The sequence below is a fragment of the Urtica dioica genome, chromosome 5, assembly GCF_054948205.1.
Source record: "Urtica dioica subsp. dioica isolate 48M chromosome 5, U.dioica_male_clone48M_v1_H2, whole genome shotgun sequence".
NCBI lineage: Eukaryota > Viridiplantae > Streptophyta > Magnoliopsida > Rosales > Urticaceae > Urtica > Urtica dioica.
This window is the reverse complement of record NC_142760.1, coordinates 1,064,475-1,077,418: the sequence shown is the minus strand read 5'-3', so window position 1 is coordinate 1,077,418 and position 12,944 is coordinate 1,064,475. Positions and strand designations below refer to the sequence as shown.

Below are 12,944 nucleotides of genomic sequence, written 5' to 3'. Positions count from 1 at the left end.
AAAAAAAAACCTTTTATCCCCAAAAGCATCTTTCTTTTTTCATGAGATCAAGTCAAACAGAAAATTCCAGTATTCCTTGTTGATCCCTCTCAACAGCACGGAATAAGTCTCGGGATCGAGCTCGAGACCGTTCGTCTTTTTGTCCATCTCGCAAAAGAGCTCGAAGCACAAATCTACGTGGCCTCGTTCGAGCAATCCGTTTATCAGAACCTTCCAAGCCATTTCGTCGAAGGACTCGTATTTTTCGCAGGCCAAGAGATCTCGAAAAACGGACACGACTCTCTCTCGGCTCTCTTCTTCCTCGCAGAGCCCGCACAAGAGCAGAGCCGAGTGGTCGAGCGACGGAACGTGACCTTTCTCGATCATGATATCGACCAACTCGATGGCTTCTTCGAAAAACCCCGACTCGCAGAAGCTCCCGTAAAGGGCGTTATAGGTATTTCCGCTCGGGGAAATCCCTTCTCCGATCATGTGCTCGTAGAGTCGCAGAGCAACTTTTAAACGTTTCGTTTCGCATAGCCCGGTCACGAGGCTCTCGTAGAGGCTCGCTCGGGGCGGTTTAATGTTGCGATTTTCGAGCTCTTCAAAGAGCTTTAGAGCGTCTTCGAATTCCATGGTCTTGAACGAGAGATCGTCCGAGCGACGATGATTCGCGAGGTGGTTGATTAGAACGAGGTAGGCTTGTTGAGGAGGGTCGAGATCGGCGCCGATCATGCTCTCGAGGGCACCGAAAGCTCGATCGATCGAGCCGAAATTCGCGTGACCGTCGAGCAATAAAAAATAGGTTTTCGGGGTCGGTAAAGTTCCTTCCTTTTTCATCTTCTCGACCATAGACTCGGCTCTATCGAGCTCTCCGGCGCCGCAGAGAGCTCCGACGAGCGAGTCGTAGAGGCTTGAGTCGGGTCTCAAACCCGCTGAGATCGCCCGGTCGATAATCTCGACGGCTCCGTCGAAATCGCCTCGCCGGAGAGACTCTCCGACGAGCGATCCGTACGAATCGACGCAGGGCTTCACATACTTATCGAACATGCTCTCCAAAATCCCCTTCGAGCTCTTCGCCAGCGCGGCATAGGAAGAGACGCTCGGAGAGAATCCGCGGCCGAGCATTTCGTCGAACAGAGCGAGCGCTTCTCGGGTTTTCCCGGCCGAGCAATACCCGTTAACGAGAGCGTCGAAAACGGCTTCGCTCGGCTCGAAAAGAGACCCGAAAATCTCGGCCGCGGATTCCAAATCTCCGCTCTTCGCCGAAGCGACTGCGAGAGCACCGTAAACAGACTCGTCGGGGCTCAGACCGTTCTCCTTCATCGAGCCGAGCAGCTCGCGAGCAATGACCAAATTACCCTCCTCGCAATGCCCGCGGATCAAAGCGCTGTAAGCGAGCGCGCTCGGAGAGAGGTTCTTTTCGACCATCTCGCCGAGCAAATCCGTGGCCTCTCCGGCCCGTCTTTCTCGGCAAAACCCGCGGATCAACGCCTCGAACGTGTTCAAATCCGGTCGAGCCATCATCGATTTCACGACTTCACGAGCTGTCTCGACCGAGCCGGTTCTACAATACCCCTCGACGAGGGCGTTGATAGTCGATGCTCTCAATCCCAACCCTAGCTTGACCGCCTCGTCCGCGAGACTCCGAGCCCCGTCGAAATCCGAGCCCGAGCACATAGACTCGACGAGGATCGCGTAAGTTTCCTCGTCCGGCTCGGAAATCTCTCGAAACAGAGCCAGAGCTTCCGATCTCCGGCCGGATTCACAGAGAGCTCCGATGAGTGCGTTGCAAGTCTTCCCCGTCGGAGAGCAACCATACATTTCCATCCTCGAGAAGGTCCCGAGAGCCTCTTCAACCCGTCCCGAGACACAGAGCCCAGCCACGAGGCTCTCGTAAGCCTCGCTGCTCTGAAGCCGACGCCGAAGCATTTGATCGAACACCTGGCGTGCGGTTTCGAAATCCCCGCTCTCGCAGTAACCCGATATCAGCGAAGCGTACGTGGCCTCGTCGGGGACTAAACCCGCCTGAAAGAGCCTGCTCAGGTACAGCTTCGCATCGGAGACTTTTCCGATCATCGCTTTGAAGGTATTCAAATCCGGCGAAACTATGCCCTTGAAGACGAGCTTCATCTCCGTCGACATCGAAAACCTAGACAGCAGAGACAACAGAGAGTTGTGGGAACTCACGGCGAGCCTGAGATTGAGCTCGGAGTGCCTCCTCAGGACTCCGACGACCGACCGGGCGTCTCCGGCGGAGTCGGAAGCGGCGATCATGGAGAGAAAGACTCTCTCGGCGGCGACGAAGAGTCCGGCGGGGACGAGGGCGTCGAGGAGAGAGGCGTGCGACGGAGCGTCGTGACTCCGATTCCGGCGAGAGGCGAGGTGGTCGAAGAAGTTGAGGGCGGTCCGGGGGTCGAGGCCGTCTCGGGAGAGGAGAGAGGACACGTGGCGGGGAGAGAGGAAAGGGACGAGGGCGTTGAGGGAGTGGCTTTGGCGCCATCTGGGGTTGTAGGCGAGGACGCAGAAGAGGTGCTCCGTCGGATCGCCGTCGTCGTCGTCGGAGGAGGAGTGTTGAGATTGAGTGTGGGAATGTGAGATGGGTTTTCCGAGGCCGAGAAGGGAATGCCTTTCTGGGATTCTTATTCTTCTTCCTAGCATCTCCGATTTCACGACGACGATGCTCTCTCAGATGAGAGAAATGGGATTGAATATTTATATGGGAAATTTTGAAAATAAAAAATGAAATTCTACAATTAATGGGTAAATGTTGTTATTTTGAGAAAATATGTTGGCTAAGCTACGAAACGGCACAAGTAATATTTGTTTATTTATTGACACTCTTTGATATTGTTGACGTTGTGCTTTCAAAAATATATATGGGTTTAATAAATTGATTTTAAATTAGTTTTTGCTAATATGATAAACAGATTTAATATTAAAAAAAAAAAAAAATCCTATTCCTCAAAAGCTAAGAATTTCGGCTTTTGCTATAAATTTGTCATAAATGTTTTTAATATTTATATTGGGGAAAAAAAAAAAAAGAGCCAATGCCATTTTTAATTCATTATTTTCAATTACTTTCGAATTTCGATTAACCAAAAAAACTACAATCAAAGCTGAACCAAAAAAAAAAAAAAAAAAAAAAAAAGAAGAAGATCAACGGTTGATTCAATTTCAACCTAGGGCTTGTTGAATTGGGGATTTTTTTTTTTTTTTTTGGTTGCAGTGTAAAAATGGCGGGAGAGGAGAGAGCGACTGTGGTGGTTCGTCACTTGCCGGAAGGAATCCCCGATTCCACTCTCTCTCGTCTCTTCTCTCACTTCGGCGCCGCCTCCGTCCGATCATCTCCTCCCAACTCCGCCTTCGTCGATTTCCTCTCCCAATCCTCCGCTCTCAACGCCGTCCATCACTTCAACGGGTATACATACATATACATATATCTATACATGTATATATATATATATATATATATATATCTGAAATCTGTCTTTTAGGCTGAGGTTTCTCGGCAAAGTCTTGAGAGTCGAAAGAGCCTCCAACGCCGAACCCGCCCGTCGCCGCGGCGGCGACGAGGAGAACTCCGGTGGGACCCACCGCGGCGGCGAGAGGCTTCCTAGGTCGGAGATCGACACCAACGCCAAATCCGCCGAGCCGATCGCTCCGTCGCTCGGCATCGAATATCCGTTCCCTCCTCATCTCGAGTGCGTCGTTTTCTTCTTCGCCGTTGTTGATCTCTGTATATGTATCTATCTGTGTATCTATAGACTATCTCTGTGTATCTATAGACTATCTCTGTGTGTGTTGTTGAAGGTATGCTTATCCGCCGCCGGACGGTAATATATTGACGAACATCGTGAACTCGCTCATCGCCGTGCCTCGCTTTTACACTCAGGTTATGAACTTATGATGATGATGATCATAAATCATGATAATGATTGATTAATTAGGGTTTATTAATTAGGGTTTTTTCTGATTTGGTCAAGTAAGTAATGGCAGGTATTGCATTTGATGAACAAGATGAACATTCCGGCTCCGTTTCGGATGGCTATGCCAACTCCTCCGCTCCCGCCTTTAGCTCCGGCGCCGGAGCCGCCTCTGCCGGAAACCGAGCCGACGAAGAAGTTTCCGGCGGAGGCTTCGAGCGAAGAGTCGGAGATGGAATCTTCCGAGGAGGTAACGAACTCTCGGACTCTCGTTTCCTTTTCGATGAACTTGGATTTGTGCCCCTTTTGGTGCCTCTATGATGCAAAGGAAAATAGTTTAGCATGTTTGTGTTAGACCTAGAAGGGTAAATTAGTAATTTATTTCTCGAAAAGAAAAATCGAATGGATAAAAAAATAGGGAATTTTTTTTAGTAAATTTGTTCACAAAAGTTGATAGCTTTTGTTAGATATCGGACGGATGGAGAACTTGTATAACATTTTACAAGTTTAAAGATTGAGCGGCGCTTTGTTAACCACTTAAGAGTTCAGAGGAAATTTTTGTAATTAATCCTTTATTTAATAATATATTAGTATAAATACGTTAGGGTCATGAGAATATATATTTTTTTTTTGGAGAAGTCATGAGAAAAGTTATTGAGTTGGTCGTTTTATTATCTTTTAGTCATAAAGTAGTGTAATCGGAGAAAATGATTCACCTCTCGGATTCTGAACTGAGTGTAAATCAATAATATTAATCATTTGATGTCCATAGATGTCCCTGTATCAATTTGCTAACGTTTTTCCGGACTTGATTTAGATTAAGAATATATGTGATTGATTTTTTTTTTTTTATTTGCTTCTATGCCTAGTATTAGTGATACCGATACCGAAGCTCACCCATAAATTTCCATTCAAAAACTTTTTGTTGATGTTAACTTAATTCTATGTGGTTCATACTAAAACATAATATCATATATGAAGAGACCGAAATTTCATCAAACGAATTTAGTCTAATTGTTTGTTTTGGTTCTTACTACACATATTAAAATGTTTAGGATGTCGGTGAAAATTCCAACAGAAGACGAAAGCGTATGAGGCGAGAGGCTATTGTGGGTCCCGCGGTTGATAAAGGCGTAGCCCACGAGGCGGTCGGAGTGAAAGAAGCCACTTTAATGCCCAAAGAGATACCGATGATAAGAAAGAGAAACCCAGTATTACAAGTAAATGAATTTCTGCAAAAGTTTTTTGCTTGCTCGTTTCTTTTTCTCTATTATATTTGTGTTTTGTTTTTTCTTTTTTTCACTCTTATCCAGATAAAAATCGCTTATAAAGCGGGGAAGAAAGAGGAACAACACAACGACGAAAGCGTTACTACCACAGATACGGAAGAACCGAAAACGGAGAGTCGAGATATTATTCAACCATTTGCGACTCCAGAGGAGATACAGAATGGAAAGTTGGGGCCAGAGGAGTTATTATCTCTTCCAGTTTATAAGGTACTGATTATTCATTAGAATTTTTTATATATACAAAATAGCAGTTTGAAACTAATTTGATTAGCAAAATAGCGAAAGTTGTATTATTTTAGCAAAATAGCCGAAGTTCTTTTCAAATAAATATTTTGACATTGTCAATAAAGTATTGACCTTAGTATACGAGAAATTTACCACTTCCAAAAAAGTTATTGACACCTGTTAGTTTAGGCTATTACACTAATTTTATAAATAAATAAAAAAAATTGGCTATTTTGCAAATCCCTTAGTTTCAATTGGATATTCAGCTAATACACCCTTATTATAATATTTTATTTTTTTACAACAGAATTATAAAGCCGGGAACCCAGCGTCTGTATTGTATATAAAGAATTTGGCAAAGGATGTTGTCAATGATGACTTCTACTTCATATTTGGTGAGCTCTGATCTAGTCTGGGAATAAATTTATCTCATAAACCAGAAAAGAAAAAGCAAATAATTAAAGCTTTGTGTCTTGTGCTTATAAATATGTACACCTAATAAACCTTTCTTATTTCTCATTATTTATTTACCTCATCCGAGATTATAGCTATGTGTAGCTCATTGAGAGACTATATCGAAGCTTATTTACTTACCGTTGCAGGGTCATTGTTTGGAAGTGTTGATTTAGCCAAATCAAGTCTCGGTGTGAAACTAATGCAGGTTCGATATCGAAACTTTCTAGGTCCTATTTCTTCTGGACCCGGTTTTAATAAAATAAAAATATTTGTAACGCATTGTTGGTTTCAGGAAGGAAGAATGAGGGGTCAAGCTTTTGTGACATTCCCAAATGTTGACCTAGCTCATCATGCTTTGGTAATAACACTCACTTCTAGTCTTTAAAACACAGTTTTAAGGGTAGACTACAACATAGTATTTTCTTTTTTTAGCAAAACAATGACCTTGACATTTTAAATCGCTGCAAAGTGCAAACTAATACCCCTACTTTTTTCATCCATCAAAATTATACCCATACTTTACAAATTTCTGCAAAATCATACCCTACTGCCATAAATTTTCCGAAATGACATGTACTTTTTTAGAGCAATTAAAGATTCAATTTAAGTCGTTAGGAACTTGAAATGGAAATGATACTATTGTTGTATAGTAAAATTATTGGATAAATTTGAAAAGTGGGAGTATAGTTTTGCACAATTAAAAAACTGAAAGGTATTATTATTTTGCATACATTTTGAAACGTTAGGGTATTATTTTGCACTGAGAAAAGAGAACTGAAGATAATATTTGACAGTTTTACTAACTTAGTTCTACATACGCAATTGTTCATATACTTGAAAAGAAAAATGAGATTTGTATAATTTGGGTGCAGAATCTTGTGAATGGGTTCGAGTTCAAGGGCAAGCCAATGGTCATCCAGTTTGGTCGAAGTCCCGTTACAGCTTCCAAAGAGTGTTCGAAACCCGATCTATGAAGACTACCTCGATACAAGACTCGGAAACCATATTTTGAACTTTTTTTTTCTTTCCTTTTTTTTGTTGCAACTGTTGATAGATAGAACATTCCAATGTTTTTTAGAACAAAATTTGAGAAACCAAATATCCAAGAAATTGAAAATCCTACACTTTTTTTTGGGTCGAAGCACTGTTCGTCTTTCTTGTTTTACCTTTTCACACGTGTGAAGTTTCGGCTTTTATAATTATGTGGACTATTGACAGTAATGCCAACCCTTGAAGACAGGTAAAAGAGTAGACAATGAACAAGTAAGCCACAAAAGACCATTTTTCATTGAAATTTCCATGGGAGACAAAAAAAACGGCTATAAGTAGTAGGGACATATATACATACACATTCCTTCTCTTCCAAAACACGAACCCGATGATAATGGTCGATCGACAAACAAACGTGGATCATCCGTCAAAACATCAAATACGACGATGGAATGGGCTTAATTGAAAATTCTTCCATCACCGTACAACGTCCTCGCTCGAATCGGAAGCCGAGCATCGAGTAAAAAAAAAAAAAAAAAAAACGTTTCACAAAAGCCCTACCCGCAAAAGCTCAACCGAAATCAGAAATCAAAAAATGTTATCACTTTCGGTAAGTGGTATCTTTGGAGGAGGCAGCTTGGAAGATACCCAGTCAGGCGAACTAGAGAGCCACAGTGCCGCACCTGTTTTCTTGTGCTTGAAGTCAGGTGTTCTAACGGTAAACTGCAAATAAATACCACAAGTGAGGGTTTCAATTCAGATGTGTATATATATATATATATATAGAGCTTGGTTTATTCAGGTTCGAAAAAAGAATGAGATATCAGAATTACCTTGTCCACTCTATTATCCCACCAGTCTCCAAAATTCTCCACCAAGTCCGTCCATAATTCGTCGACTTAACACAGTATAAAAGAGGGTAAGTGCCATCAGAAACATTTCATAAATAATAAGAAAATATTGTACAAAATAACCATTCGAAAACTTATTGATTCGCAAAATAGTGATATTACAGTCCAAATTTATTTTTTTGACACCCGTATTTAAGCAGTTGACCACTTTCAAAAAATTTAGACACCTCGTACTGGTACATTTTTGCCATTTCACTAATTTTAGACTAACTTTGGCTATTTTGCAATACCATTAGTTTCAAATTCAATCAGCTATTTAGCTAGATAATCCAAAAAAAAAACACATGTTTCACCAAATCTTCTAAAATAATAAGCATCCCATTTTTCAGTTATTTAGCGAAATGCAATTAAGGTCAACATGAAGTGTACAAAATATGAAGTAACTCGTTTCGTTACGAAGCGAATCGGAAAAAAATACTCGTTATATTAGACCGATTTTGTTGTTGTACTCACCATTCGGAGCTTGATCAGGTTTCTTCATCTGGGGAAACGAAACATCGAATTCTAATCCTTCGAGTTGTGGCAAAATCCACTTCGGAGCAGAGTTGAGCCAAAGTGCAGAGCCAGTGCCGTCCTTGCGCTTGAAATCAGGGTGTTTTGGAGACACCTGTTTTAAAGAGGGAAAAAATATAACAATAAAGGGTTTTGTCGGTTGCTTGGGACACAAGAAATGAAGCAATACACACCTCTCCATTGACCTTGCTGTTTCGAAAATCACGCCATTCGGTTGACCTCTCGATAAGGTCTTCCCAAGCAGCTAATACCGGGTCCTCGCTGTCTAAACAACATGTTAGTCCCCACTTTTCGGTAATAATAATAATATCAAAACACTACTAACTTGGTCCCGAAGATACAAGATACGGGTCAGAAAAAATCACCTTTAGACTGTTTCACTTCTTTTGGTTTATGAATTGGAACAGAAAACTCAAGCCCTTGAAGCGATTTTATGATTGAAATCGGTGCCCCCGAAAGCCACAGCACTTGACCACTTTCTTTATGTTTGAAATCAGGGTATTTCGGACTTACCTAAAGTAACAGCAAATCAAAAAATCGGTAAATTTAAAATCAGACAGGAAAGTAATCTGAAATTAGTATTAGTCACCGTGCAATTTTGCTTGGCTTCGCGATTATCCCACCACTGTTGGGAATTTTCAATAAGGTCCTTCCAGAGTAGGTCTTTATCATTACTTGCAAATCCTGAAAAGTGACCCGCTTTGAGGCCAATATCTGAATGGTCAGTACTTGTAATTATTATTCTAAAAACATCCTGAAAAGTCATCGTTGCTTGAGGAGTTCGTTAAACGGTTGAAAACATGGTGAGATCATCAATCAGGACATCTAATTTGACCTCTCGAGGATATCACATCCTCTCTAACTAAACATGAATAATACTAAATTCAATTACTTACGAAAATGTTGAAAAATTGCTTTTTTTTCAAGAGACATCATAAAATATAGCATGTCATGACCACTTTCGTCATAAAGCCCTATGATTTTTTTTTCACGCTTATAAGACAGCTTAGTAGATCAACAACTTGAATAAAATTATATGCAATTACAAATATAATATAAATATCAATCTAACATGCCAAAATATATACCAGAAGAAGGATTAGAAGTCTCTCTCTCCCATTCATTCGAAGCATTGGAGATCTTCTTCTGCTTTTGAGTTCCTTCCTCAATAAAGTTGAAGTCATTTACCATAACCTTATTGGTGTCAAATAATTAAGAGTATTATTAGATATTAATAAAACAATATATATATATATATATATATATATTTATATTTAAATAAGACGAAAAAAAAAATTACAAATCCATACACCAAGATGGGTAACTTCTAATTTGAAAAACAAAATTCACTGATTTCAACCCACGTTTATGTTCTCAAACTCCTTTCGATATAAAAGAATCAAGCTTTATAGCGCAGATAGTCTCAGAATAATTATGCAATTGGATTTTGGTCAATATACTAATGCAATTAGCAAAATGGTCATCACACTATAGATTTGGTAGCATTTAGTACTACCTCCAAGTTTTTTTTAATAAAACAAATACTTTAACAGCATAAAACGGAAATTTTTCAATGACTAGTTTATAATGTCAATAAGTTAAATTAAAACACAATTATAGTCTAACAATCAAATATCATTTTAAAAAAATATATTATTTAGTCTTTATTATGGTTAGATTATAAATATTTATTTTTTTATATACAAAATCAACAAGTTGGTCAATATATTTTAAGTTTCTTATAATATATTTTTGAAAGGACTAAAAAAAAACAATAGTTTGTGGTCTATTTTGCTTTGAAAACAAGTTGAAATCACTCGCGTAATAGTTCAAAAACTATTTAACGTTAAAAAAAACCTAGAGTTAACTGTCAATTTCATACTTCATTCTAAATCTGTTTTTCATCTAGAGCTAACATAAAGTTGTCTTCAACCTTTTATTGGGTTTCCTCAGCAACCATTTTAAGAGTCCACACTCCCAATCCGAAACCCGAGTTTTTTTTTTTTTTTTTTTTAATTCTCCAAATTTACATACCTGGATGCTGGCTTGAACCTTGGTACCATCAACCTGAGGCAAACTTGAACTCAAAAGCCCAGAAACGTAAACACAGTCGTTTCTCTTCAGATGCGAAGCCGCAATGTGAGCCAAATCGCCCTCAAATATCACCGGAACCCTAATTATACAACAAACACATTTCAATTTCAAATTCGAATTTCAATTAATTATGAAGGCGTTCGAGAAAGAAAACTTGGGTTCGGGAAGCCAAAAAAAAAAAATTCGAGAACTATACAATTAAACAAGCTATATACGATAATCAAATCAGGCAATCAAACAAGCCGTATAATTTTGATGATAGTTTGATTATGAATTGCATTTTTGACAAACATACAAAAATAGAGCAAGTGATTTTTATTTTTCGAAACATACAAAAATAGGGCAAGTATATTAGGGGTGAAAACTGAAAATAAAATGTATCTCATCATCGACAACAAATCAAAAACCCTTCTACACTTGAGACACAACTCTAATGGGTTCTTCAAAACGTATGTAAAAATGACTCAAAACTATCCAATTCTGTCCAACAAAACTTCTCAGCTTCACAAAACACAACAAACACCAAAAAAAGAACACAAACCCATTTTGGTTACAATAGATTTAGTCATTTCAGTGAGAAATCAATTTTCGTTAGTCTTAAGCTTAACCCAGTTGCCATGCCTTTTTTTTTTTTTTTTTTAATTTGATCTTCATTATATAAACCTAAGATCATATCCCCACAAAATACATAAACTAAAGTTATAATTTTTTTTATATAAAAAAGGAAACTTTATCACCTAAGAAATGAAAATTGAAAACCCATGTTTTTTCTCTTTACTTTCTATCATTTCCAAACAGAAAAATCGAAGCGACACCGAAAGCAAAGAGGCATTACCAGAGAGGCAGAGACTCCGGCGATTCACGATCATCTCCATCGTCGGAGACAGAAGTTCCCTGAGAGATTACGGTGGCGGCCCAGGGAGAGCCGTCGGAGTTGGTCTGGAACTGAACCGGAGAGTGGACATATCCGATCAGACTCACCGAGTTCGCAACCTTCGATTGGAACGGAATCTCGCTCGGCCTCTTCCACGCGCTCTTCGCCGCGGCCGCCGAATATTTATGCGGCGAATCGCTCGCCGCCGCGGCGAGAGTGGGTTTCGGGGTTTTGGTGTTTCGGGTTTTCGTCGAGTAGCTCAAAATGCGGGCTCTCTGGGAAGCTCTGTGCAGTGAGCGCAACAGAGACGAGTTCATCGCGAACCAGCTCTTGTTGTGTCTCGTTTTTTTTTTTTTTTTTTTAGCGTTTAGGGTTTCTTTGTCTTTTTCTCTCTCTCTCTCTCTCTCTCTCTCACTCGAGTCGAGTCTGGACTGAGGTTTTGTTGGGGTTTTAAGGAATCGCGCAAAGTGGAGACTTGAGTGTTTGGCGGTCGGAAGAATTAGTGAATGCTTTAAAATTGCAAATTTGTCCCTTTATTATAAAACATTACAAAAGAGGCCCTAAATAATTTGCAAAGATTTGATCATTTCAAGACTAAGCTGATATAATTAGAAAAATATAAACAATTAAGCCACATAAAAATTGTTGTTTGTTAAATAGTCAATATTTGATTAATTATAATTATTTGGTTATTGATTCTATTAATAATAATTAATTGACAATTTCGCCCAAATAATGTTCGCACATTAATTGTCAATTGCGAGAGAGTTATATAGGCAAAATTGTTGATTCATTATTGTTAATATAATAGGTGATTAATTAGTTATAATTAATTAAACATTGACTATTATGATAATTTGAGGTTTTTATATGGCTATATAACTATGAAACTCATAAAGGTAAAAGTATACATATTGTCAGTGTCTGTCGGAAGATGTTCTGATGAAGGCAAGACACGGTGACAATAAACTAAAATCGGTTAATCTGAAAATTTTGGTTCACCAATTTTTTTTTCAATTCATTTATCGGTTTTAAAATATTCAATTCACGTAAAGGTTTAGTTGTTATTTAATTTTGTAAAACATTGGGTTTGTTCATTTATTGATTTAACAAAAAAATTGTTTTTTTTTCTTCCTCAAATTGGACCAAGTTTTTGTTTTGAATTTCAAAGAATCGAAAAATAAATCTGGGTTCGGTCCAAATTTTTCCAAATTAAACAAAAACGATCAAGTGCTCATAATTTTTGTAGCTATATGTTTCGCAAAAGATAATTGTCGTAGTTATCTTATGGTAGCTGATTATAGAATAAGTTTTCGTATTTATTATTTGATTATTAGAATCTTTATTTCACTATGACATTATATTCAAGCATTCGTCAATTCCTTAAACTTATGCATTAACATGATTGGATATTTTTATGAGATTTGTAAACAACTAACATTTCCATAGAGGTGAGCTTAAATAATAGCTTAACTATCCACTTATTTAGATAAATAGCCCACTTTTTTTATCATTCCACAATTGCCCTTAAACTGATATAACTAACCTCTCCGTCACTTTCATTCGCATCACTTTCATTTCATAGGAGCTTCGATTTGCAGATCTTCAATTCGTCATAGCTTCAATTAGACGAGTTGTTTCTTCTTGAGGTGGAATTGATTGTGCAGCGTTTGTTCTTCAATTATCT

The 12,944-nt window shown here is 39.1% G+C and overlaps 3 protein-coding genes across 3 annotated transcripts; 1 reads left to right on the top strand and 2 right to left on the bottom strand.

Annotated features, from left to right (window-relative positions):
- Positions 1–2: 2 nt before the first annotated feature.
- LOC149394697 (uncharacterized) lies at positions 3–2,807 on the bottom strand. The gene has a single exon (XM_089615781.1). The coding sequence runs from the start codon at positions 2,638–2,640 to the stop codon at positions 40–42; it is 2,601 nt and encodes an 866-aa protein (XP_089471907.1). The 5' UTR covers positions 2,641–2,807; the 3' UTR covers positions 3–39.
- Positions 2,808–3,001: 194 nt separating this feature from the next.
- Positions 3,002–7,376, top strand: LOC149394696 (RNA-binding (RRM/RBD/RNP motifs) family protein). The gene is made up of 10 exons (XM_089615220.1): positions 3,002–3,400; positions 3,477–3,683; positions 3,793–3,874; positions 3,979–4,155; positions 4,961–5,125; positions 5,219–5,401; positions 5,727–5,814; positions 6,022–6,080; positions 6,168–6,233; positions 6,748–7,376. Exons 1-10 carry the CDS (start codon positions 3,216–3,218, stop codon positions 6,847–6,849), a joined length of 1,314 nt encoding a protein of 437 aa, XP_089471346.1. The 5' UTR covers positions 3,002–3,215; the 3' UTR covers positions 6,850–7,376.
- LOC149394695 (protein OSB4, chloroplastic-like) lies at positions 7,207–11,704 on the bottom strand. The gene is made up of 9 exons (XM_089615221.1): positions 11,219–11,704; positions 10,324–10,462; positions 9,378–9,483; positions 8,879–8,988; positions 8,655–8,802; positions 8,463–8,554; positions 8,230–8,383; positions 7,699–7,763; positions 7,207–7,588 (listed from the first exon to the last, which is right to left on the bottom strand). The coding sequence occupies exons 1-9, from the start codon at positions 11,572–11,574 to the stop codon at positions 7,454–7,456; spliced, it is 1,305 nt and encodes a 434-aa protein (XP_089471347.1). The 5' UTR covers positions 11,575–11,704; the 3' UTR covers positions 7,207–7,453.
- Between the last annotated feature and the right edge of the window lie 1,240 nt (positions 11,705–12,944).